At 32.9% G+C, this 27,291-nt stretch overlaps 1 protein-coding gene across 50 annotated transcripts in view; it reads left to right on the top strand.

Annotated features, from left to right (window-relative positions):
* The window catches only part of Sox6 (SRY-box transcription factor 6), a 689,857-nt gene that overhangs the window by 357,778 nt on the left and 304,788 nt on the right, over nucleotides 1-27,291 (top strand). For 47 of the 50 annotated variants that reach the window (XM_087211270.1, XM_087211269.1, XM_021263841.2 and 44 more), the window contains one exon: nucleotides 4,492-4,699. In XM_087211270.1, the coding sequence (XP_087067396.1) occupies nucleotides 4,492-4,699 (208 nt within the window). Of the gene's footprint in view, nucleotides 1-1,164; nucleotides 1,269-4,090; nucleotides 4,282-4,491; nucleotides 4,700-27,291 lie in introns of those variants that run through there. The other 3 variants (XM_087211297.1, XM_021263846.2, XM_087211298.1) reach the window with 3 other exon arrangements.

Here is a 27,291-nt window from a genome sequence, read left to right on the forward strand (position 1 = left end):
CATCAATAACTTTTAATTATCTCATTTCTAAATATTTTACTTAAAAATACTGTCACTGTTAGAGCAAATCTTTCTCCATAACTTTAATTTTTTATTATTTTTGACATATTTGGTGAATGGTTGTTTCAAGTTCATCAGCCCACAAAGTACTAAACACTTTCTTCATGCTCTGGAGGCAGGTAGAAGAAGCACAACATATGACCCCAAACTTTCAAAGTTGAAGTTCAGTTGCAAATATACCATGTAAAATAATAATGAATAATTTATTCTAGTATATTATTAAATGTTAAATTGTGAGTTTATGATTTAATGATTCGATGTGTAGTTTGGAGAGAGACAGAGTAATGAAGCCTTGTGTAGTGAGAGAGGGCTGTAAGGATGAAATGCAATTTGATCTGAAATTTGAAAAGTGGGCTAGGTTCCTAGTCAAAGAGGATATAGGACATTCCAGGGCAAACGAGTAAGATGCACAAAGGCTTAAAGATCTAAGTAATTTTAATGTAGTCACAGTATCATGGGAAGGCTTTTAGGGTTAAAGTCTTTGAATGCCACTGCTGACCAAATTTTTTACAAGTCTGAAAAATCTGAGCAATATATTAATTTGCTGTGTTTTTAATGTTTACTTTTGTATCCCTCAGATTCTAGGAAATATCTTAACCCAAATTTGTGATTTGTGAAAATTGTATTTTCTTTTCTGGAAAATGTTGAATGACCTGTATTATGTGGTATTGCAGTTATTTATATATATTGTATGCAATGTGTTTACTTGATTTCCAATGAAGCATTCTTTAAATAGTCTGAATCAGTATTGCTTTAGTCCTTTTATTGGGATCAGGATCTTTTAAAATAATATTTTGAAAATGTCTTTACTGTTAGGTTTGGTGGGTTCATTGAGGTGAGGGACTGAGAAAAAAAATACATTTGGAGTTAAGTTTCCTTTGAATGAACTAAGGCTTGCTAAGTGCTCTTGTGCTGTGCATTTTATGTTGTTCATATGTCCAGTCATGCAGTTCAGTAATGGTTTTCAAAAGAAAGATTAAAAGAAGAGAAATAATCTTTTTGTTATTAAAAAAACATATATAACTAGCTTTCTGAAAATTTGTCAAAAAATATATCCACATTATTATTGTAAGACAAAGCACATTTATATCATTGTCTTTGTAGGAAGCAGTGTTTCCTCAAGTGGGGTCAGGAGCTGTGTATCAGAATCACTAGGAGTGTTCATGAGTAGTCATATTTCTGGACCTCCTGAATAGCTGGGATTACAGGTGTGTGCTACCAAATCCAGCTCATTTTTTAAAAATTTGGATTATTTACTTTATTTCACACAATAATTTATTATATTTTTTTTTTTTTTTTTTGGTGCCAGAGATTGAACTCGGGTCCTTCCATTTGTGAGGCAGATGGCGGAACCACTGAGCTAAATCCCTGGCCCAGTAATTTACTATAAATGTGTTGATTTTTGTGCCATTTTTACCCAGACAAATTACTTATAGGTCTCTATTCATGAAATACCAATATTTACTAAATTTTAGAAAGGTAAACAAATGAAGGCCAGAAATGATACATTTCTCCCTTTTCCATTGTTCCTAAGGACAGTATGACATGATTTATACAATTTAAGGCATTCATGGTTTTATTAACTGCCTATATTGGTGCTTTGGTGACATATTACAAGTAGTTCTTATGGTTCTGTTGGGAAAATCATGACTCAGTTTCTTGCTCTCCATAGTCTATAGTGTTCAGCCACTTAGCCCAGATTATGGGGCTGAGGACAGTGTGGGTCATCTTTGCAGTAGGAACCCAGGGTTATTGTCTGTGGTGAGTAAAAACCAAGGAACATAGCCTAACAAGTAAGATGTGTATACTAGGCTGAAATTAATCCTGAGGAACAAAATGGTACCCTATGCAGATGAATGCTCCAGGTGTAACTTAAAAGTTGTTACCTAGGCTGGAGAACTTCTCTGAGCGTCTTTCAACTTTCATTTGGGAAGTTTGGGAAAATCCTCATGATGTGAGTCACTTGTAGGTAACTATTTCTATTTTTATTGTTTTGACTTGGTCTTTATTCCTTTAGGGTTTGAGTCAGATTTTTAAAATGTTTATTTTTAGGCTATGAGTAGTTTGCATTTGAAGAGAAAGTAATTGAAGGAAAATTGATCTAATGCTGATTATTGATTCATAAAAGCTTTAGTCATTTATCTGATATGGACTTTATTCAGGGTCAAAAGGGCACTGGCAGGAATATCTCTGAATTTTCACTTGTGCAATCTAAGAGGGAACTTTTTTTTTGAGATAGGGTCTCATTATGTAGTTCAGACAGACCTTGAACTTACTATATAACTCAGGTTGGCCTCTAGCTCCTGCTCCCGGCAAGGTGATCTTCCTGCCTTAGCCTCCCAAATGCTGGGATTACAGGTGTGTGCCTCCACACTTGGGTTCATTGGCACAATCTAAGGAACCATATACTAACCATGACTGGCATTTAAAAGAAGAGTTTCCTTACCTTATCCCACAGAATTGCTATAAACATTAAATGAGATAAAACTTCTTTCCTGGAAGAAGAAAGAGATCTAGGAGCAAGGTAGAAAGGAACTCTCTTTCTTGCCCTACTCCATTTATTTTATCCTTTTCAGCTATTTTTTTCCTGTCAGAAATATTTTGAGCTTCTCTGTTCTATGCTTTATACTCATGATAAGAAAGAAGAGGTAAAGATTTAGCTCACACCATTTCTTCGTTTGTTTGTATGTTTTGCAGGCCCAGGGCTTGAACCCAGGGCCTTCCCACTGTGCTACATCTCTAGACCTTTTTTTATTTTGAGACAGATTGTCACTAAGTTGGTAAGTCACCCAGGCTGGGCTTGAACTTGCAGTTCTCCAGACTTGGGTTCTCAGAATGCTGGAATTATAGGCATGCACCACCATGCCCACTAGCTCACAACATTTTTAACAGCTTTATGGAGATAACTTACACATACCACACCTTTTCCCCACTTAATGAATACAAACCAATGGTTTTTAGTGTATTCATAGGTTTCACAATATTTAATTTAGCTTGAAGCTCATATTAGTATTTTTTTTACTTCACAGTATCTCAGGTCTACAGGGAAAAAAAATCTTCCTTGAGCCCATTTCTAGATGTTTCATTCTTCAGTGCCTATCACTTATTAAACCCCACTGAGCACTATGAGCTCAACATTGTGCCTAGAAGCTTTACAGCATTGTCTCATTGTCTGCTCCCAGTAACAGAAAATAAGATTCCATCTTATATATGATACTACCTGAATACCTAGGATTTATTGAGTACAATTATCTCATTTAGTAGATGTGGAAACTTAGTGCTCTAGATTCCATGATATTTTTTCTCTTCTTTTCTTGCTAGTTATCAACTCTGTAACTTTTACCTTAGGTTTCTTCTTCTAGTTCTTAAAGTTTGAAGGGTTTCTTTGTGAAGAAAAGAGAGGAGCAATTAGGTTTTTCCTTGGAAGACTAGAAGCTTTACTTCACCCAGTTTTTTGTAGGGAGAGAGGATACCTTTGTGCAAACAGATAAGGTGAACGCAAAACTACTGAAGGTTCTATGCCCAAATGATAGTTGCTTCAAACAAATACTCAGTTCTCATTTAGAGAGAGATAAAACATTTTTTTCTATAGATTTTTAGATGTTTGTTACTTTCATCCTCAGGTTTGCCTTTCACTTATCTGTCAGCTGATGGACCTAATCTTCCTATCAGTTAGCTAACTTCTCTACTGTGAAGTAATTGCTATGCAAATGTTTCTGTAATAGACTTATCTTTTTATAAAAAATAGTTCTTAAATGTCACATGAAAAATGTGTTACTATGTGCTGAAGCATCAGTGGAAAGGGTAAGGAATAGAAAGAGGCTTCTGTAACTTGGACGGATGTATTGCTTAAGACAAATGAGTCTCTTCAAACCTCAGCACACAAAAATATTCAAATTGGCTAACTTTCTGGCATTGATTTTGGTATTTTATATATTTTTGGATGAACAGTGAACACTGGATACTGAAGTTAACTTTTCTACTGATTCTAAATTAAAAGAAACTATTTTGCTATGTACTTATTTTTTAGGCTATGGGAAGAGCATTGCTAATAAAAGTGCACAATTAAAGGAAAAACTTTGCCAGTCTTAATAATTATTCACTGAATGTCAACTTTTAAAAATGAAGAGTATAAATGAGTAAGAAGTTGAACTATCCATTTTTGAGCCACTTAGGCTACTTTATAATTTCAAAAATTAAACTTTGATTCTGCAATTTCAGGTTAGTTCCTTTGATAATTGTTTTTTTAAAAGTTTAGTATTGTTTAATCAGTTATATTTCTATTTGTTCTACTAAGTTAGTTATTACATTTTAGTTTAGTTAATGTATTTTATTTTTCTCACCAAATGTCATACACTGTCCTGAATTTGGGGCTTTTCTCCAATGTTACTCAAAGAAACCTAATGGCTTTATTTCATTTTGTTTTTCTAGGAGTCAGAGAATAATAAGTTATGTTCCCTATATTCCTTCCGAAATACCTCTACCTCACCACATAAGCCTGACGAAGGGAGTCGGGACCGTGAGATAATGAGCAGTGTTGCTTTTGGAACCCCAGAGCGCCGCCGAGGGAGCCTTGCTGATGTGGTGGATACACTGAAACAGAAGAAGCTTGAGGAGATGACTCGGACTGAACATGAGGGTACGTGTGGGCTTAGCTGTTGGGCTTTTCTTCTAAAGATTCCAGCTATAAAAAATGAGTGGGGTTTCAAAAGGCAGAGAAGTGCTAGGAAAAAGTTATTCAGCAGTCACCATGGTGACCATGGCAGATTGTAACCCATCAGGAGTGTTAAGCAGATAGCTCTGCTTCTCTTAAAACTTTGTGCATTTAAGAACATAGTTCTTATAATAATAAATCAAGGCTTTAAACTGACTATAAGCATCACCCTGGAAGAAGGTGGTGAGGAATTTTCCTAACCACACTTTTTCTTTTTTTTCTTCCTTATTTCCTTTTGGCAGATAGTATTTCTTTATAAAAATAATCAACTGTTTAAAAAGCAAAATCATTTTTTCTAATTTACTTCTCTTCAATTTTATAAATATTATAAATTTAATTTTTACCTCTAAATGTTGTGTAATGGAGAGTTGAGGGTTTCTAACACTATCAAAGCTGAGAATATTCACGGGTAAATGCTTTGACGTGTGACATTTGCTGCTACATCTTCCATTTATTTACCCTCCCTATTCTGCACAAGAGTCCACCTAGGTTCACCTAGGTTCTAGAAAACAGAGGTGAAAGAAGACTCTTCAGTAATATTTTTAAACAAAATAAATCAAGTTAAAGTGGTTGCTATACTATGCATGCTGTTTCATTTTTTAAAATACAGATTTCAACCTTAAAATGTAAGATAATGATCTTATCATCTATATTTATTACTAGTCTTGTAAGTTAAATAAAGACCTCTATGATCTGTAAGAAAGTTGGTATTTGATACAAAGGAATTTTTCTTCATGTAACTGTATTCCTTTAAGGGTTCAAATTTTAATTCTTAAATTTTTGGGGGGAGAAGTCTTTCTAAAATGTATGCTTCCCTGTTCTACTGGGTAGATTACATGGTACAACATAAATATTTTTTGGTGACTCAGGGTCATAATGCATTAGGTTAGGAATGGCGACACCTGTTTAACAACTGTGCAATACTGAGTAAATTCTTCAGTCTCTTTGAGTCACAAAATTTAAAATTTAATATAATACTGTCCTGGCAGCTGAAACATTGTGAGTATTAACTCTAATAATAAGTATAAAAGTCTGCTATGAACCATAAACTATACGAATTTGAGGTGTTGTGATGATTATATTATGCATGCCAATTATTTTACCATGTTTTAATGTAATGATGCCCCTAGAGATCATTGAGATAATAAAGATTGTTAGAATGTAAAGTTATTTCTCTGCAATTATAAAACTTTAGCATTTTGTGTCTCCTTGATATTTGTGTGTGTGCATGTGTGTATATGTATGTGCATGCATGCATGTTGTTTCTTCCATCAATAGTGAGTTTCAGGCTATTTCTTGCTTAGTTGTGAATTATTTATAATTTGTCCCTTTTGTTAATCTATAGGATGTAAAATGAGATGATTAAAACATTCTAAAGTATATTTAAAATATGAATAAATATGTTCTAAGTGGGTTGCTAAAAGATTCTAGGTAACATACATGATGTTAGTGTATGAACTTCATACTGATTGATCTTCCTTTTCAAGCTTTGTTTTCTTCATTTTTTGCATATATTCTGAATCATTCAGATAGTCAAATCAATAATTTCTGAATAAATGAGACTGTTAGATTTTTTCTTTTGATTCACTGAAAAGATGATTTTAGTTCTATAAAGAGGTAGTTTTCAGAATACCTTAGAGTGGACTCTTTAAAGTAAAAGTAACTAAATTGATTTGTGGGGTTTTGTGTTTTTTTTGGCCTGCGAGGAAATTTTAAATCATTTTTTTCTTGTATGTAATGGTTGTTTTTTTATTCTCCCTCTTCATTACTATGAAAAGGTTATACTTGATTTTATAATATAAACACTTGCAAGAGAAGACTGCTTATTTGAGTCCTTTATCGCTATCACTATAGTGATACTATCAAAGAAAGTTTTTACACGTACTTTACCGATTTTTTATAGTAATATGTTTTAGACATCAGAAATCCAGCTATTTAGTATATATTAATGTACATAATGTATTAAGTGCAAATATGCTGATCACATCACATCACATGATCAGATTTAGTGATCCCACAAACCTGGGAGGAACAATGAATATAATATATGAAAGAAACAAAACTCAAAAGGCTGAAAGACTGGAAATGTGACCTTAAAAGCAACCTATCATGATAAAATTTAATAGATCTTATTATCACATCCAGAGGTTGTGACCAAAGCCTCCAGCTGCACAAGTAATCACTGAAGGAAATTCAAATTGCAGCTGCATAAATGAAAAAAAAAATCCTTATGAGTTTTAGGTGACAGAAGCACAATGAGCTTAGCATGAAGAATACTGCCAAAAGATTGCCAGTGCTAATTAGTCAGCATTACTAGAAGTATATAGTATTTAAGAGGAGTTGTCCTACCACACTCAATCAGATGTTTCCAAAGTACTGTGTTGAGTTCAGAATTAGCACAATATAAGACTCAAAACCATTATGACATTTTCAGAGAACCATCAGCATGATTAAAGGCACAAAATATATAGTAAGAGAAATGTTTGAAGGAACTAGTAATATTTAACTCCAGAGGAACAAAGATCAGGAATGAAATGCTATCTTTAAAGATTAAAGTTACATAGAGGAGCTTTGGGGATTATTTTGTCTACCTCCCTGGGGCTAGAATGGATAAATAGCAGTGACAAGAAGTTATAAGGAACCAGATCATGGTTGATAACAAGACCAACTATCTAATGGTTGCACATGTCCATATGGAATAATCTTCAATCTCTCTTTAGAGGTATGCATCAATCCCGATTGTCATTTTAATAGTGCTCTTGTAGAAGACAGAATATTAGTCTTTTTCCAATGCTAAGGCTATAAATTTTTATGAACTGTATTCTTATACAATATCCTTTTTCTTATACAATATCCCTTTTGTAGCCTTAATCACTATGTAATATTGCTATTTTCTATTCCTTTTTTTTTCCTTCTCTGCAATATATTGGATCAAAACTCAAAAGATTTCTTTTCTTTTTAAACTCGGGATTCTTCTTGTTTTGTTCAAATCTCTTTGATGGTCTACTGAAGTCTATATTTCCTTTCTTAGAATTATTTTAAAGTAATATACATATAATTACGAAGAGAATGTACATTAAAAGACTGAATAATTTTAAAAATTTGTGATGGGGTAGAATGTGCTAATATATTACTAATACATTAAAATAAGATCTAATGGAAGGCCTGAGAATAGCATAATTTTGAAGCAATAAGGTGTTTTGAGATTCTTCAACAAGTATAATGTGATATAAAAATATCTGGTGTAATCTTTCGGTGATGATGTTATAGGTGTAGTGAATATTCTACGGTTTGTTGCCTATATCCATAATTTAAGAAAATGCAAATTTCCATTTGATGATTAGTCAAAAGAATTGTTTTCCATCCAAATTCACAGAAAGCCTGAATTCTGTCCATGTCTTTTGAGGTTTATTATAGACCCTGGGTTAAGAATTTCTGTGCTAGGTGATATGAAGCACCCATAATGAATAAAAGAATAGTCTCTAACTTCAAAGAATGAGCATTCTAGTAAAAGCTATAACACATATTTGGGATTCTAGTTCAATATCTAATATATGATTTGTTACATGAAAGTTACATAGATAAAATGTTATGGGAATTTGTAAGAGTGAGAGATTGCTCTAGGCTAGGAAAACAAAGAAAGACTCTATAGGGAAATGGATCCTAACTGGTTTTGGAAAATGAGGAGGTTTATGAAGATAGAATGGAGGAGAGAGACATTTCAAGCAGAAGGAATAGGCAGAGACCTTTAAAACACCCACGAGTTCAGGTTTCAAGTAAGGTGAATTTGCATATGGGATATAAGGCTGAAAAACTGGGCTATGTTCAGATCATAGTGGCCCTTTAATTTTTTGGCTGGGGATTTTGGCCTTTATGTTGAAGGTGATGGAAGAAGCATTTTTTAAAAAGCAAGAATAAGGTGATGGATTACAATTTTCCTTCAGGAAAGTTAATCTGGCAGGATGGTATAGGACAGATGAGAGCAGAGAGAGCCATTAAAGAAATTGTTTCAGGACAGAGAATATGAAGGCCTGAATTAAGGCAGCAGAAATGAGAAAAGAAAGGGAGTGAATATGGAAAAGATATTAGGAAATGGGATTGCTAAGACTTGATCTTCGAGTGTGGAGACTAAAAAGAATAAAGAGTGTGGTAATATGTACAATGAATAAAGAGAGTGGAAGAAAAAGTTTTGGAAATGGGAACAAAAATATTTCTATTTTTTATTCTGAGTTTGATATTCTGCATTTGAATCTTACTTTAATTAGCAATAGAACAGAAGAGAATAGTGGGAGAACAAATGGTTATAAAAAGGTCATTAAAAACCTTAAGATAGATTTCTGATTCTAAATTATATGGTTGATCAAAAGAAGTAGAATAGCTCTATCAATATTTTTTTGGATTTGACCCTTAAAGCTCATGCATTAAAACTTTAAATATATATTCCATTGAAGTAGTATTCTATTTCTTAGAAATTTATCCTCAAGAAATAAAAATGTATCTATGAGACTTTCTTTATTAGTACATTTTTTGCAATACATAGGAGAACATTTAAACCGGATGTGGTGGTACACACCTGTAATCCCAGCACTTGGGAGGGTGAGGCAGGAGGCTTGCCATGGGTTTGAGGCTGATGTGGACTACATAGTAAATTCAAGGCCAGCCTGAACTATATAGCGAGACTCTGGAAACAACCTAAGTGGCCATTAGTAGAGGGGTCAATCAATTATGATATATGTACTTTATACAATTATTAATGAGACTGTCAAGAGAAACAAAACTGTTCCAGTTCCATCTGCTCATTTGGGGCATATCATGTTATGGTATGTATCAGAGCTGTCAAATATGTTTCTCACCCTCACACACTTCTCCTTCATGGTTTCAGGGCCTTATATGTTTGGACTCTACATCAGATTAAATACCTTCCCCCTCTTCACTCTAATATGTGCAAACTGATCTATAAAAGTTTGCTAGGGCCCATTTTAAACCAGTATTTTCATGATAAAACAACTCTTTAGGCAGATGCTTTGGCCACCAAATTGCTGTCCAATGTTAAACTGAAATTTCTTCAATTAATGCCTTCCCCTGGGCAGGTAATCTGACTATATTGCTGAAACCCTAATGAACAAAAGTGTCCTGTCGGGAATGCCCTTCTAAAAGTGAGGCTTATGGGAAGATGGATAAGATTTCTGCTTTTTGTAAATTTAACTTTGATTTAATGTCATAAATAGATAAATAGGTAGATAGACAGCAGGGTAGGTAGGTAGGTGATAGATAAATAGGTGCAGATATGGATTGAATGAATACCAGATTCTGCCTTTTAGATACTGTTGATATTGGTGGGTACAGTATACAGAAAGGCTTGATTAATAGATTCATGTTAAAAAGTTTTCAAGGTAAAAATTCTTCAGCTGTGATTAAATGATGAATTTTAGTTATCCTTGTATCACCCATCTTGTTGCCTGTGTAGCTGGGCTCTAACATAAGCGACAGTTGTCAGAAAATGAATACTTTAAAAAGGACTTCTATATCTAAATACATATATTTAATCAGAGAGTCCTTTGGCTTCTGAAAATAAGTTGTCTAATGAGAATTTCATTTGAGCAGCTGCGACTGAGGAGGTCAACAGGCACTGCCTAGGAGAACATGGCCCAGCTGGTTAAATCTGGTTGTTGTTGTGATTTAAATGGTCAAGTGCTGCTTATAATCCAGGACCGTCTGTTTGTAAAGGGAAGAGTGAGTGCTTCAGCATAATGTACAGCTGTTTTAATCTCTCTTTAATAATAGTGCTTCAGCCACTATCATGTCTTGTGTATCATACTACTAAGTATATGATCCTAGGCCAAGTGAACTGGTTTGAATCAGGTTCTGGAGTCATGTAAGATTGCAAGGAAAGTGTTACATGATAAAACCCTCAACTGTCTGACAAAATACAACTTTCTTTTTGACTTTGGTTCTTTTTCAAGACAGTTCTTTGGGTAATAATTACTGTGGTCAGGAGGGAGTGACATAGCTTATAGTAAGATTGAAATGCTATATCAGAATAAATGAGCTCTCTTTGATGGAGTAATAAATTTAATGGAAAGTAACAGGGTTTAGGTACAAATCTGTGTCATACATTGGTCCGAGTATTTGTCCAGTAGAATTGTATGCTTCAAGCTCTGCTGATAATGAAAGTATGTAGATTAATTTTACTTTGCATGTAAAGAGAGGGCAACAGCATTTGAGCTTTGAATTCCTGGTGGGATATACTTTCTAATAGATTGTGTAGCTGTTTCTGGGCAGAAGAATGAACATGTGTTTATTTGATGGATTATTATCATTATTTTTGTCTCTAAACAATCATTTGGATTTGTACATGTATTTTCACTGATGTATATTTTGTTAGGTAATATGTTAGTGTCCTTTGCTTATCTGAGGGTTTTTGCTATACTTAAAGGAGATGTGTGGTATATTTCAAATAGTAAGAAAACTCATTTTTGGAAGTCATGTTTTTGAATGAGCTAGCTGCAGGTTTGAGTGTAAATTCTAATACTTAGAAAGGCATGATAGTGTGCTGATTAAGAGTGTGGACTCAGAGCTAGGATTCCTATATTGAACTCTCAGTTCAGCATTTACCAGGTGGATGGCATAGAGCAGGTGCCTCAGTTTTCTCAACCAAAAAAAGGGGAGATCATTAGAATGTTATCATAAAGGTAAAGAAATAATGCAACTAAAGCATTTAGAATATCACCAGCCAGCATATAGTACATGCTTAATAAATGTGTAGCCAGTGTTATTTCCTAGCTTTATGACCCTGGACATATTATTTAATCTCTTTGTGCTTCAGTTCCTTCATCTGTAAAACTGAAAGAATTATACCTACCTTGCAATGTTTTTGCGAGGATTTGATATATTTTATATATTTATATATAATACATAGTAAGTATTACTGCTGTTGTAACTACTATAACCATTGTTAATTTGAACATACTGTCTAAAAAAGAGAAATATTATATGACTCTCATCCTGCACCACAGACAGATTCATAGGAAATGTCCCATGGTGTTAAGGGATTTAGCACTTGGCAACAGTGATGTTCTTGTGCTCTGGAAGAGAGCTAACTCTTTGGAAAAGCTGATACTAACGTTTTCCCACTGGAAGCCAATCTTCCCTGCTGAGAAATATGTGGAATGTGATGTGTGTGAGAGGTTGGTAAAGCCTTCAGAATATGCCAAATCCAGACCTTTGCTTATGTTTCTCATTCACGGGAGAAACTGGAAAGGTTTTGGGCTTTTGTGTAAGAAACACATTAAGTATTCATCATACCCTCAAATTATTATTTCAAATAAATTGGAAATTTCAAGTCATTTAAATGCTGAAGTTTCTCAAGGCTGCTTCTACTCTTGATGAAGAAGCAATTGGGTATTCAGAACAATGCTAATGCAATTTCATTTAAATTCATTTTGTCTTTAAAAAATGTTCTCCCAATATTTGTGTCCTTGCTCCTAATTTACATAATTTATATCATATTCATAGTAAATACTTATTCAGTACCAGATAGTTGAAATAAACAAGTATCTTTCAAAAGTATTGTATAGTCGTATTTGGTACTTATAATGAAGAGCTAAAACTATTGGCCTTTCAATTATGAAAAGTATGAATTATTGGTGTCAGAATTACGCCTACTAAATTTTTGTGTTAGTATCTTTATTCTCCTTTTTTGGGGAAACTGATCATTATGTTATATAACTTTATAAAAATATAACAAACCAGAATTCTGTGAAACTGAGATATTCTGGACAAATCCTGGTTAATTCTATTGGTATTCTGCAATTCCCACTTACATTATAAGGAAAATGCTATTTGGCTAAATGGTTTTCTTAACTTCAATTTGTGTGTTTTTTGCCTTGATGCTTCCAATTTCTTGGCCCATTTCTATCTCCTCAAATTTAAATTATTCTTTAAGGCTTTTTCTTTAAGAATGTTAACAGATGAAGGCAATTGTGATTTTTCTCTCATGCAACTAGAAAGCAAGAAGGTATTCTCCTGGCATTTTGTTGCTTAGAAAGAGTGTGAAGCTTCCTAGTGGTTCAGTGAAATAAGACTGATTCTCATGAATGTGTGGAGTCTGAGTAGATAATTAACATTTTACATTTTCCCATTGAAAATTCATTAGATTTTCTTCTTGATTTATTTTGTAAGTATCAATAATAAAAGAGAGTTTGGAGGCCTGTATTATTTTTCTTTATACAATAATTGTTCAAAGTCAAAAGAAAAATGAATAGATAAGCAAGTGGTAAACTTAAGCATTTGTTCATTATGTAATATTTGTTATTTGTATTATAAGCCATAAAAGTAAACACGTATAAATTCACTATTCAACAATATAAATTATGAGTATTATTGAATCTATGTTTTCTTTGCCGGTACAATCTTTGTTTTTTACTTAGATTACTGCCAGAAATTTAGGTTTATTGTTATCTTCCTTTTTTGTTTTAAAGTAGTTTTGAATATATCTCTAAATAACATATTGGTTAGCTTTTTTTTTTAGAACTTTAAAAATGATGCCATACAGTAATCTTCTGTGACTTGCTTTTTATACCCATAATTATATTTTAAGAACAACTCTGCTGTGGTAGTTTTAGTTCATTTTCACTTCTGTATAATATTCCACACACTATTTTGTGGTGTTCTATATACCAGTATATTCTTCTGTCTACCTCCCTGGGCATTCGGATTTTTCTAGATTTTTGCTAGTACAAGCAATAATGCTAGGAAGATTTCTCCACCTGTTTTCTGGTATACTTGCGAAAGAGTTTCTTCTCTAGAGTGTCTTCATGGGAGTGGAATTGATATTGACAAACTTTTTTGCTCTTTTTTTCACTCTATTTGAAAGCATTTTTTGTTGTTTGCTGTTACAGTGACACAAATAAGTGTCTGTGTGTGTGTGTGTGTTTGTGTGTGTGTATGATCCCTGAAAGCTTTAACTTAATTGTCTATATCTTTTGGTTCTATTTTCTTCAAAAAGTCTAATGCAAGCATTTTTTTAAACATTGTATTTTCATAAGCTCAACAAGAGCCTTTGATGGACTACTGCAATTTTCCTTGTATTGTAACCTAATAGGATGTCTTCAGTTCTTCTTTCAACTATGAGCACAAGTATGTTGTTTTCTTCTTGGTCCGTGATTACTAGGTTAGTTAGGAAATACACTTTTTCTCCTTTTGATCCTTTTTATGGGTGTTTCTAGCTGAGGATGTGGTTTTAGAATTAAATAATTAGAGTTAATTCCTGATTTCTATGCTACTAGGTTTACATTAGTTCATTTTTCTTAAATACGTACTTTAAATTCAAAATCACAAACTTACTGATTTTTACTACTGTTTTACCCAGCTATTTATGTTTTTAAAAAAAATTTTTTTTTTTTGGTACCAGGGATCAAACTCGGGTCCTTGTGCTGGTGGGTCAGGCGGCGGAACCACTGAGCTAAATCCCTGGCCCCCCAACTATTTATGTTGAAGTAGACATTTTTGTTAATTGAATGAAGATTGTGAAATGATCTGGATTGGTGCTTTTTATTTTTTTACTTCTGATGGTCTTGTTTTTGTATTTGTGTTCTCCCCCTCAATTAGGTTTTTCTTAACCATAATATTGTCTTTAATAATATCACAGGTCAGGGTAAGAAACCCAAATAATTCTTGTTTTTAACAACCACTTTTTTCTCTTTCTTGACACACATTATTTATTTAAAAGTCAGGCTGCCAACAGGAATGGATTCTAGATATGATTCCATTTTCTATTGTGCACTGTTAGATTTCCTAACATTTCCTAACTATTCTGAAACTACAATCTTTCAGGTCTTAACTCACCACATAATTATGCAGAATTACAGTCCTTTCCCTGAAGCTACACAAGTGAATACATCCCTTATATCTGCTGTAATGATTTCACACCATAGTGGAAACTCAGAGTCATTGTCTCATTATTTGTGACTGCTCCATCCTTTGCTTGTTATGTGGCATTAGCTTTGAAAGTAAAAGGAATATTCATGGTTACCTGATAGAAACTAGCTTCTTTGATTTTTTTTTCTTCCAGCTTAGTTCCATTTTCTTCTGACAATATTATTTCAGTATCTTCCACATCTGCTGTACTCTCTCTTTTTGCTTTGATGTGACTATAACTTAGATATCTCCTTAGGTACATTAAAGATACAACACGTTATTATAATTTGGTTCCTAGAATTCTTTTATAATCTTTCTCTAGTAAGCATTCTTATTAAAATACTTGAAGATATGATAATCTCAGGACAAACTTTCTTATCTAAAGAGTCAGCACTTCATTGAAGATGAATTAATTAAATAGTTAAATGCACTGCATGCTCAGTGATTATCCCTCCTATCCAGAATAACCTTCTGTCTGTTCTCTGCTTATCTAAAATTTCCATATATCCACTTTCTGATATACAAAATCCAAATCATATCTTGTTTTCTATTGTCTACTTTAGCTTCTTTCTCTAAAATTATCGGTACTTAAAACTATATACAACCCTCTCTCTCTTTATATAGATTATATATAACTTTAATTATATGTTTGCTATTTTTAAATGGAGATTTTTATTGACGTAATTGTAGATCACATGCAGCAGTAAGAAATAATACCAAAAGTTTTCTTGAATATTTTGCTGTTACCCCATTTTGTAAAACTGTTGTATCCTGTCACAAGCAGATTATTGACATATATACACTCCACTGACTTTATTAACATTTATCTAGTTTTAATTGAACTCAATTGTGTTTGGGTTCGTGTATTAAGTATAATACAGTTTTATCACCTATAAATCACCTATTTAGATTCATGTATGCACCACCACAATCAAAAATCTGATCAGTCCAAATATCACCAGGATCCCTTGTGTTGCTGTTTTACAACCACCTATACCTCCTTTCCCCTGTAGTACCCCTCATCCTCTGTACCCCTGGCAACCACTAATATGTTCTTCACTTCTAACAGTTTGCTGTTTCAAAGCTGTTATAGGAGTGATATTATATAATTTTTGGAACTGACTTTTAAAAAACATATTCTGCATAATTCCTTGCAGATTCATCCAAGTTTTGTGTATATCAGTATTTTGTACTTTTTTCCTGCATAGTGTTTATTATATGTATTTGTAACAGTTTAATTATTTGTTCACTAGTTAAAAACATCTGAGCAGACTCTCATTTTTGGCTATTACAAATGAAGTTTCTCTTAACATCTGTTTATCAGCTTCTGTGTGGAAAGAACTTTTAATTCTCTCTAGAATCAATTCCCAGAAATACAAGTGCCAGGTTATATGGTAATTTCATGAGAAACTACATACTATATTTAAGAGTAGCTGTGGAATTTTACATTTCCACTAGCAATGTATAGTGATCTACTTTCTCTGCATGTTTGGCAACATTTAATTTTGTCACTTTTATTTTAGCCATTCTGATAGGCACATAGTGATATTTTGTTGTGGGGGTTAATTTGTATGTATTTTATGGCTAATGATATTGAACATCATTTCATGTGCTGTTTGCCATCCATATATATTCAGTGATGAAAAATCCATTCATATTTTTTGTCTACTTTCTAATTGAATTGTTTTTATTTTGTTTTTTATTATGGAGTTATAACAGTTCTTTATTACTCTAGGTAATTGTCCTATATTAGAAATATAGTTCCTCTTCTTATACCTTGTCTTCATCCTCCTTACCTGGACTTTCACAGTTGAAAATTTAAAATTTTGATGAGGTCCTGTTAAACAATTTGACATTTTATGGATCATGCCCTTTGTATCAACTCTAAGACACTTTGCCTAGGCCTGGGCTTTAGACATTTTCTTCTGTTTTTTTCTAAAGGATTTATAGTTTTATACTTTAATTTAAATCTGTATGTCATTTAGAGGTAATTTTTATATAAAATGTAGGATTTAGGTCAAAGTTCTTTTGTGTGTGTGTTTGGCTATTGGATATATAATTTGCTCTGTTGAAAAGGTTTAGTTTCTTCTATTGAATTGCTTTGTAAATGATACCATTAGCTAAACAGAAAATCCCAAAAAATCTAAAAAAAAAAAAAAAAAAGAATACAGCAAAATACTCTCCTAGAACTAACAAATCAGCAGGATTGTAGGATATAAGGTCAACATGTAGAAATCAATCACATTTCTGTACACTAGTAATGAAATATGTCTTAGTCCATTCAGACTTCTATAACAAAATGCCACAAACAAGGTAACTTATAAACAACAGAAATTTCTTGCTTACAGTTCTGGAGTCTGAGAATTCTAACATCATGGTGCCAGCACATCCTGTTTAGCATTCTCTGTTTCATAGTACTTTGCTGCTGTGTCCTTACTCAATGGAGGAAATGAACAAATTCCATCAGGTCTCTTTTGTAAGGGAACTAGTCTCATCCATGATATAACCATTTCCAAAGACCTCATCTCTTAATGCTAACACACTGGAGATTCAGTATAACATGAATATAAGAGGACAGACACATTCAGACCATAATAACGTATAGAAATTGAAATTTAAGACACAATAGTGTTTATAATTTCTCCAAGTAAAATGCAGTGCTTAGGTATGCACATAACAAATATACAGGGCATCTATATGCTAATATGTACAGAAATTTAAAATGCTGATAAAGAAATCCAAAGACACCTGAATAAATGGCAAAATGTATTGTGTTCTTATTTTGGATGACAGTGTGGTAAAGATGTCAGTTCTCTCCTAAATGATGTACATCTTTAATGCAATTGCTGTTAAAATCCCAGCAAGACTTTCGTGCACAAACATTTTAACATTTATATAGAAAGACTCAGACAGTGGAATAGCTGAGAAAATCATCACAAAGAAGAATAAAGTTACCAGGCATGGTGATACACACCTGTAATCCCAGTACTTGGGAGCCTGAGATGAGAACCACAAGTTTGAGGCCAGCCTTGCCTATAAGGTGAGTTCAAGCCTAGCCTGGACTACAGGGCAAAACTTGTCTCAAAAATACAAAGCAAAAAAAAAAAAAAAAAGAAAAAGAAAAAGAAAAAAAATACTGTTTGAGATCATTTTATCTAATATGAAGCCTTGTTATATAGCTAGAGTAGTCAAGATGATATGTTATTAACAGAGAAATAGGCATATAAATAATGGGATATAGTAGAAAATCCACAGATAAAACCATGAAAATGTTTTTATTTTGATAAAGATGAAAAATATTGCTTGCTATTTATATTTATTGATCTTGCCACCTACAATTTTAATTTCCTTGAAAATATTATGCATTAATTTAAAAATCTGTTGATTTATAAAAGATTTCAGAGATACAAATAATATTATTTCCAAAGTGTGTTGAATAATTTTCATTCTTAGGTTAGCAGTCTTTCCAGCTAAACAAAACATACATATTTACACACATAAAAGCACATATACATGATTAAATATACATATACTTATGGTTATTAATTCTGTAACTATTTACTAAGGCTTTTAGTTTTGTATTATATTGGACCTCATGCAGGGGAGGGAGAAAGAGGAAGAAAAGAAGATGAAAAGAGAGATGAATTTTTTTTTAGTAGCTCATAATTTAGTTGGAGAAACACATGTAAATAGAGTGATTATCTTAAGTGCTATAGTAGAAGACCCTATAAAATGCTGTGGAAGTATGGAAGAGGAAGAGGGTACAATAATTGTTTGGTCTAGGAGATCTAGGAAGGGATTTATAGACATTTGAGCTGGATTTTGATGAATTATAAGCTCATTACAATGACCAAGAGATAAAATGGAATCCCAGGTAGAGAGGTCAAACATGTATAAACTTTCAACAATATGAATAAACTTGTGAGTTTGGTGAATGTCAATAAGTTTTGTATGGCTAACACAGAAGACAAGATTGAAAAAAAAATAGATTGGGGCCATTTTAAAGAGACTGAATTTTATCCTTTGGGTAGTGGGTATCAGATGAAACATTTTATGTAGGAAAATTGGTGACATTATTGAACACATTTTTTTAGAAAAGTAACTTTGGTGACATTTTGAGTATCAGTTGAAAAGAAGAGAAAGCAAATGCAGGAAAATATGTACACTAGTTTAATGGTCCAGTCATATTCTGATGAGTCTAAATAACTAAAACAATGGCAAGGATGGATAGAAAAGGGATTAGTTTTTAGAGTTTTGGTTGAGATTGCTAAACAGATGTACGGTATTAAGTTGGGAAGATATCTGACAGAGGGATTTGATGGCGAAGCTATTAAGATGGTGAATGTAGGTAAATGGAAGGTTTCAAGAAAAGGTTTGGGTTTTCAGATATACAGAGTTTGAGTATTCTTTCTGTGAAAGTAGACTATATCCATAATGCAGATATACAACTGATCTGGAAATTATGAAAGGAATACCCTTGACTCCATTGACTCATTGTTATGGGATGAATCTCCTTTTTCTTAGTGAACATTTATTCTTACTGTCATGTGGCTTTTGATTAGTCATTGTTGATTACAGGTAGCTTCAGACTTGGGTCACATGTGGAAGTTCTGTAATTTGTCATTCTATTTATATTAAAGAAATGTCTATAGGATTGATACCAGTATGGGTCTTGTGTATCTTATCTGTTCAGGGAACTCAGTACTGTAGCCTAGTGGTTTTCAAATTGTCAGTAGCCTTGGCATCATTTGGGAACTTGTTAGAAATGCAAATTTTAGGCTTTCTCTTTGATCTACTGAATCAGAAACTGGAATGGGGCCCAGAAACCTGCATTTTAACAAGCTTTCCAGGTGTTTCTGATCCATACTAACAATGGGGATTATGGTATATTATCTGTACACTGCCATATTGTACTATAGCCTAAGCCATAAGTAATCTTGTGTCACCGAATGTTGGAAATACATTCTGAGAAATGCAGCATCAGATTTTGTTGTGTGTGAACATTGTAGTGTGCACTTTCATGAACCTAGGTAGTATAGGTCAATCACTTCACATGGCCTCTTGATGCAGTCAAGAGAAACAGTAAGTATAAGATGTTTGACGCTGCTGTCAGCAAAATATGGCATGCTGTTTCACAGAAACTGTTTTTTAATAAATAGAATTACTCATTAAACAATAATAAAAGTGTAGTATGGTAAATATGTAAATCAATAATATAGTCATTTATTATCATTATCAAATATTGGGTACTGTACGTAATTGCATGCACTACATTATCATATAACTGACAGAGCAATAGGTTTGTTTACACCAGCATCATTACGGACACAAGAATGAAATATTGTACTACCATATGATAGTTTCAATGTCACTTAAGTTATAGGAATTTTTCAGTTCCATTATAATTTTATGAGACCACCCTGGTATTTGTGTTTTATTGCTGATCAAAACATCCATATACAGATCATGACTATAATATGTTACCATGAAATCAGTGTTTCACTGGATAACACATTTTCAGCTATCTTCATGATCATTTAATTTTCTAAAAATATTCAAATAATGGATAAACTGAATTGGTTAGGAAGTAAGATGAAAGTACAGTACCAGCTATAAGCTGTCCATGTCAAGGTGTATAAACATCACCTTATCATTTTATTATTCATTGTTTAAATCTTGTTTCATATGTTTGGAATTTTCCCATAGCTAGAAAATCAGGTTGATGTGATATCATGAACAAAAATGAAACTTAGGGCTTCCTTAGTGGGTTCATTGACTAGTTAGGTGCTAGTGTTAGGGACAGTTGTTAAGGAAGAATATTCAATGAGGGAAAGAGAAAAAAGTTATCATGTGGTTTGAAATGTATTCATTTGGATTCAGATTTGATTTCAGTTTCTGTACCTTTATCAAATGCATAGGGCTCAGGCCATGTCATTCCCCCTTATTCTCTGGTGCTTAATAAATATTACTGCATGAAGAATCAAATTTTACACAGAAGAAAACCCCACAGTGGTTGGGCTTTAAGAATATTGACATTTAATTGCTAAAGAAAATCCTGTATTCTCTTAGACATGTAGATCTAGCAGCATTGAGGTGGCCTGGGCAGAAGTGAATTTCCTAGCTGTTTAGGTGAACACCTTTAGGTTTCTTTGGTGATGAACTTTAGTTTTCGTTAGCCCCACTTGCTCTGCCATTCCTGCTGTTTTGCAACAGGGCTTAAAAGTGCTTTAAGTGCTTGTGACCACGGTAATGAATGAAAATGTCTTTCCAGCACTGAGAGGATTGCATTAGACTGAATAGTCACCTCACTTGTAAAAGCACTATTAGAGTGGGGCAGCTGTAAGTAAGGATAACGATTTGTGTCCACTGCTTATTTACTGAAAATTGTCAATGTATTATTTATTGAGAGCTCTCCAGACAGTGCTTGTCAGAATAAAAATGTCAGCTCTGAGCAAAATGTTATAATACATAATAAAAATGCTAGGTACGCATTTTAGGAAGACAACTAATTAGACCTGCTTTTTCTTAAGGAAGAGACAGTAAAAATGTCTAATACTGTAGACTTTTTCAATTTGTGTAAGCCCTTTTCTTTTCTCCCTGCTCAGCTCAGTATTTGTTTTAAAAACTTATCATGCCTGAGAAATAATTTGAACAACTTTGTAATGTTTCCATTAGATTCTTCAAGTAGTAGGGAGGCTTGCTGAAAGAAGAAGGCCTTGGCTTGCCGTCCTATAGAGAGTAGTGCTCTCACCTCCATGTTTTGTCTGAAATTAGATGTCACTTCCTCCCGGAGCAGTGCTCATGGAAAACTGCCTCCAGTGTAAACAACATAAAATTATTAAGCTTATTCCTCAGCCGTGCTAATTAACCCCAAACAAATTTCACATTAAGGAAACAGAATTCAATCAATGTAAATGTTATTGCTGTGTATTACTGTAAGCAATAATATAGTGGCTAAAATAATTAATTATTTTGGTGTTTTTTAAAAAGAAAATATTTTTTATTGTCGTGTTGCAAAATGTTTTGTGGATTTTTTTCTTTTTACTTTTTCTTTGACCTTTCCTGGCATACAATATAAAAGACTCATCTGGTAAAACATGGGTAATACATTGCTGTTTTTACAATGGGATTGTTTTTTACAGATGGATTGTTAGAAGAGAAAATGTATTTTGGAGCAGTTCAGGTTTATTTAATCTAATATGTTTTCATTTTTATACAGATACAGATTTACTCTCTTACCTAGTGTAGCTGACTACTCATTGTAGCAGCCTTTTATCCTTTTTTCCTACTGGTCTTAAGTAAAAAGGGATGTGGTGGTGGTGGTGGTGAGGGATGATAAAAGATAGGAAATATAATCTACACCCGAGAGGAAAAAAATCCAAAATGCCATTTTACAGTATTCCAGGTTTTGTGAAGTATTTGCCAAGAAATATTTTTTTCCTGTTTTTAAAATCTGAGCTTCCATAGGAAGGCAAATTATCCTCTTCATAATTTTTCTTACATTAAAAAGTACCAGATTTTACAATAATTGCTTGGTTATGCCTTTGGTAACTTGGATAAAATTTATTGATACCATCATTTTCATCATCCTCAAAGACCCTTCAAGGCATGAAGTACAGAAGCCAGATGACATGTAACTTTATTTTTCACACAGTAGAATGCATATTTGATTAATATGAAGTTGTTTATCAATTAGAGATTTCATATTTTAGTATACAGAACACAAATCAAATACTATTCATATTAAGATTATTCTGAGAAATGATACATCCTTTACCCAATATATACCAGCAAGTATTAAATTAACTTTGAAATTTAAAGTAATTAACTGCATAGCACAATAAAACAAAATGTTACCTTTTTATAAGATTTAGCACTCACAATTTCTTTGTAATTTTACCATTTTCTAGCAAATGCAATTCTGTTCCTCTCTATCCCTAGTTAGTTCAGTATCTTTTTCATGGCTGTTCTTAATTCCTTACTCTCATCTATTAAAACTGTCTTCATCTTGGTAGGAATATTTAATCTTTAATCATATCTTAAATGTTTAACAAGCAAATTGCTACTGAATATTTGCAGTAGTGCCAAAACTAATAACAATACTGTAAGTGTTCCAAGAAATAGCTGTAGTGTGTCACTAACAAAACAAAAACTAATAAAAGTAATTCCTTATACCAGAGACAAAAGAAATTAAACTCTTGCAGGTCTATTTTAAAATAACGTCTGAATGGGCAATTTGTTTGGTTGTATATTTTGTTTTTTGGGTTTTTTTTATCTTTTTCTTTTTCTTTTTGGTACTGGGGATCGAACTCGGTTCCTTGTGCTTGTGCAGCAGGCAGTGAAACCACTGAGCTAAATCCCCGGCCCCTTGGTTGTATATTTTGGTTTTAAATGATTTGCTTCATTTTATTGCTTATACTTCGTTCTGGTTTTTTAGTTTTCATAGCCAGATAGTTGTTTTTTGTTTTTACTTCTTTTGTGTATTCTTTTCTTTACTTTTCTAAATAGAAAATAATTTTAGATTTTATTTCTTTGCATTTCATAGGCAGCTGCTGATAATGTACTGCATATATAAGAAATTATGTTCAGTAATTTATAAAACATAAATTTAGACAATTAACATTTGCATTGAACATTTCTTCATTTTAGATGTTTATGTCTGTAAGTATGGTTTAAGCAAAAGGTTTAAATACTATAACTCTATTGCAAAATATATAGCATGGCTAAATGTGGTAACTAGCACTTACCTCCCATACTACCTCACTTACTATCCTCTGATAGCCAGGGCACCTAAATTATTTTCAACTAAAAGATTTCTATGATTAATATTCCTGTAATTTAAAGTTACACTATAATGACAGGCCAATTGATGCAGTAAAATTCTAAAATAAGGGTCCTACTTAGAAGAACCTATATTAGTATATTTTAAAATGAGATGCAAAGGGTTGCATCCAGTATTTTATTCCATTTAAGAGTATAATTGACAAACTGTAGTAATCATGCCTTTATGTGTTTTTCTCCCTCTACTGAATTCATTTAAAAAATGAAAGTAAGAAAGGTAAAAAGAAACTCCAGAATTTTGAAACCCAGTGGTCCTGAAGTGATGGGAAAATAGCCAAGGTGTCACAGCTAATTTCTGACCCTGTTTTATGAGTTCTGCTGTTCCTTATTCCCCCTGTCAGCCTGGGAATCCCTGAGGCTGTGCAAACTGGCTGAACATCACTCAATCCCAGTTTTATATCCCCTTTTAATAATGTTGAGTCTATTCTGTCCAACTTTGATTCAGACAACCTGCTTGTCTTGAAAAAGTGATATATTTAATCAGTGATTCTGTCTCCAGCATAGCTCCCACTGCGTGTGACTAGAGCCAGAGAGTAGTGCAGTGGTCTGTCACTTCTGTTTGAATGGGTAATGTGGAGCCCATCAGCTGAAAAGACAGGAGCTGGAACTGCTTGTTAGGACACATGATCAAAAGCCACTCTCTGCTTTCTGCCAATCAAACCTCATGTTGCCTTGTGGGCCAGACATTAAATAGATTTTTTTTCTGCCATACACTGTGGGCACTTTGCCAGTTTGACATGTGAACGGTTACAAAAGATAGCAGAGTTTCGACCGCTTGCTGACTGCTTTAAAATATTACTGAACACTTGTCAAAATGAAATATTCATAATACTATATTGGGATAAATCCAGTGAGGTATTATTCAATGCCTGTGTATTGTAATTTATGGAATTTTTTGTCCTTGTTGGGACAGAAGAAACAATAGACTTCTTAGGTGAAAGTAAGGAAAACAAAACTCTGTAGCAATGAATCCAACTGCAAAGCCAGCACAACTATGTGACAGATAGTTTTGAATAAGATGATTATTGCTTCATAAAGATAGCATTAGTGAATTAAATGTTATCTGACATTATCTCTCTTCTGCTTTAAAAATTTTTTACTTCTAAGTCAAGATGGGAGAATGGCTTTATTATTTATACTTTTCATATTTTTTATTTTTATATATTATATTCTGAACAAAAAACATTTAAAAATTACTTTTATTTAATTCAGGATTTTAGTCCCTCTGTCAAGAAGTTGGATACATTCCTGGTTGATGTTTTTAATATTTTCTTCTTTTTGTCATTCCCTAAAGATTTTTACGTTATATTGCTACCTCATCTTTGTGCCAGAGCAACCTAATAATGATGGTGGCATAGACCCATTTTTAAGCTTTGAAAGAGAATAATGAGTACCTAAGCATAGTACTTTTCACTTAAAGGTCATTAGATTTGGCATTTTTAACAATTTCCAAAACACCCAGTTAACTGTTCTAAAGCTGTTAAAATCTTAGTTGGTGTTTTGATATCTCTAAACATGCCACTTGGTACTTGCTGTTTCTTCTCTAATGATCATTTTAAAAGGAGTTAAACATTTTCACCAAAACATACCATGGTAATCTAGTGGAACTCATTTAAACACTGAGCTACACATAAACAGCTGCTCCTTCAATAAGCCATTCTTTATAATACCCTTATTACCTTCTAGTGTCTCAAATTCTGATTAGTCAACAGTGCTGATTACTGTACGGCATTCCGTTGCCCATCTTCCTTCTGCTCAGCTGCTCATATCTTAGTTGTTATTTGATTACAACACAACTTGTGCATTGTTTCTCCAAGTTGCTCTTTATATTGTGTCTTAAAAACTCTGAATTATCCAGGGAAACTGGGATGGCGTGAAAGTGACTTTTTTTTCACACATATTTAAAATGTCTGAATAAAACATGGTATAAAAAATGCATAATTGTGGAACTGCTAGGTTGGAAAGAATATTTGTAATTTAAAACTCAGTACTTACAATCAAATTATGAAATAGGTTAAATACGTGGAAGTGTTTTAAAAAGCATATAGCACTTTACAAATGTAAAAAGTTATAAAATTGTTATATTATGGTCATTAAATTTTAATGAGATACAATGTTCTCTAAGAGATTGTTATATGTGTAGAACCTCACAGGAAGAGCCTAAAGAACCTTCATCTTTGCCCCAGGACTAGATAATTCTAGTCCAATTGCTGTGCAGCATCAATGATGTCCCACCAAACAGGAGAGCATGGTGGTAGTTTCAGTTATGATGAAATAAGTAAGGGTGGGAAAAATGTCTATAATGAAGTTTGAATTTCAGCTATTCCTTTGTTGTGACCCCCTGGAATTTACTCTTGGTGAGTAGGAAATGCTGACACACTAGAAATGTAACCTCAGTAAAGGCCCTAAATCTGTCATTGTGCTCAGGAGTCTGCTCTGAAAATAGCAAAGCTCTTTTGGTAAATTAAAATCGGTGTGAATGGGAACAGATGTTGACATGCTTTACTTTATCTTCAGGGATGCCAGTTAAAGAGGAGTGGGTCAGTAAGGTTAGATGGTAGGAAATACACCAAGTGTGCAAAACTGTTCTATAACAGGAGTTCTGTTTTGTGATGTTAGTCAGTGGAATTGTATTTATCTTTGGTAGTCCAGATAAGAATAATACCTACATTACTGTGTCTAGAGGAAAAACAAGGGAGGTGGTATTTATTTGTGAAAGGGCTCTTTTTGACATTCCCTCATGGTTGTCTTTTCTTCATCAAATTGCTTTGGGTGTAAATTGTTTCAGGCTACTCTTAGGCTTTAACTTTCTGACATCATTTTGGCATAGCTGAAGTATTTGTTGAGTATGAGTACTCGTATTTGTTGAATACAAGCACAGTACTTGCATTTGTCAAAAATAATGAAAATGGTTTATGCTCTAAAAATGCACAATTTATCAAACAGCTTGTATAGCCAATTTAAATAAGTCTGATAGAAGTTTCAGTCTTGATTTGAAAAAATAGCATAGGATGAATTTATTTATAAGAACCTTAATAGTTTCTCTCAATTCCTTTTACATTTTAGATTACCTTATAATTTTCTAAATCTACATGAACAATAATGATCAATTTTGTCAGTATTATTCACACCTTTTATTAATTTAACATAGATGAATAAATGTGAATGTTGTGAAGAGTTGATTGGGAATAGATTTTAAATCTGACAGTTAGATTACAGGGTACCTAAGAAAAAATGGCTCTTTCACTAGGTACCTAGTAATTTAATTCTTGTTTGAAATTATTATAATTTATTACAGTGTGTGGGTCCTAATGAATGTCTACTATTAAATGAAAAGGAGAAATTGAAATTAAGATTATGAAATTCTTTTAACTCATATCTTAAAATCCTCTTAAACAATTCAGAAGACATTAATAAGCTATGTGGGTTTCTTTCCATATTCTGTAATGACAAATAAAAACATTTTTTTCAGTGTTTAAAGATTTTTGTAAATGTTGAATGCCATTAAAACTCAAAGCATGCAATCTCAGAATTTTATAAAATGGTAGTAGCCATTATAAGAGCATTAAAATTGGCAATTCTATTTAAATATTTATTTGGACTATACCCAGACTTTTCTAGCATTTGAGTTTTGCAGAAATGACTGTTTCCTTAGTGTTAAACATTTAATGTAAGACAATTTGAGTTTTCATAGAGTTATAAACCATACCAGATTAACATTTTAGAAATTCCAAATACTAAAGAGACTTTTAATATGT

The sequence above is a fragment of the Heterocephalus glaber genome, unplaced genomic scaffold, assembly GCF_053883595.1.
Source record: "Heterocephalus glaber isolate CG9 unplaced genomic scaffold, H.glaber_assembly_v1.0 deba00001428, whole genome shotgun sequence".
NCBI classification, from domain to species: Eukaryota; Metazoa; Chordata; class Mammalia; order Rodentia; family Bathyergidae; genus Heterocephalus; species Heterocephalus glaber.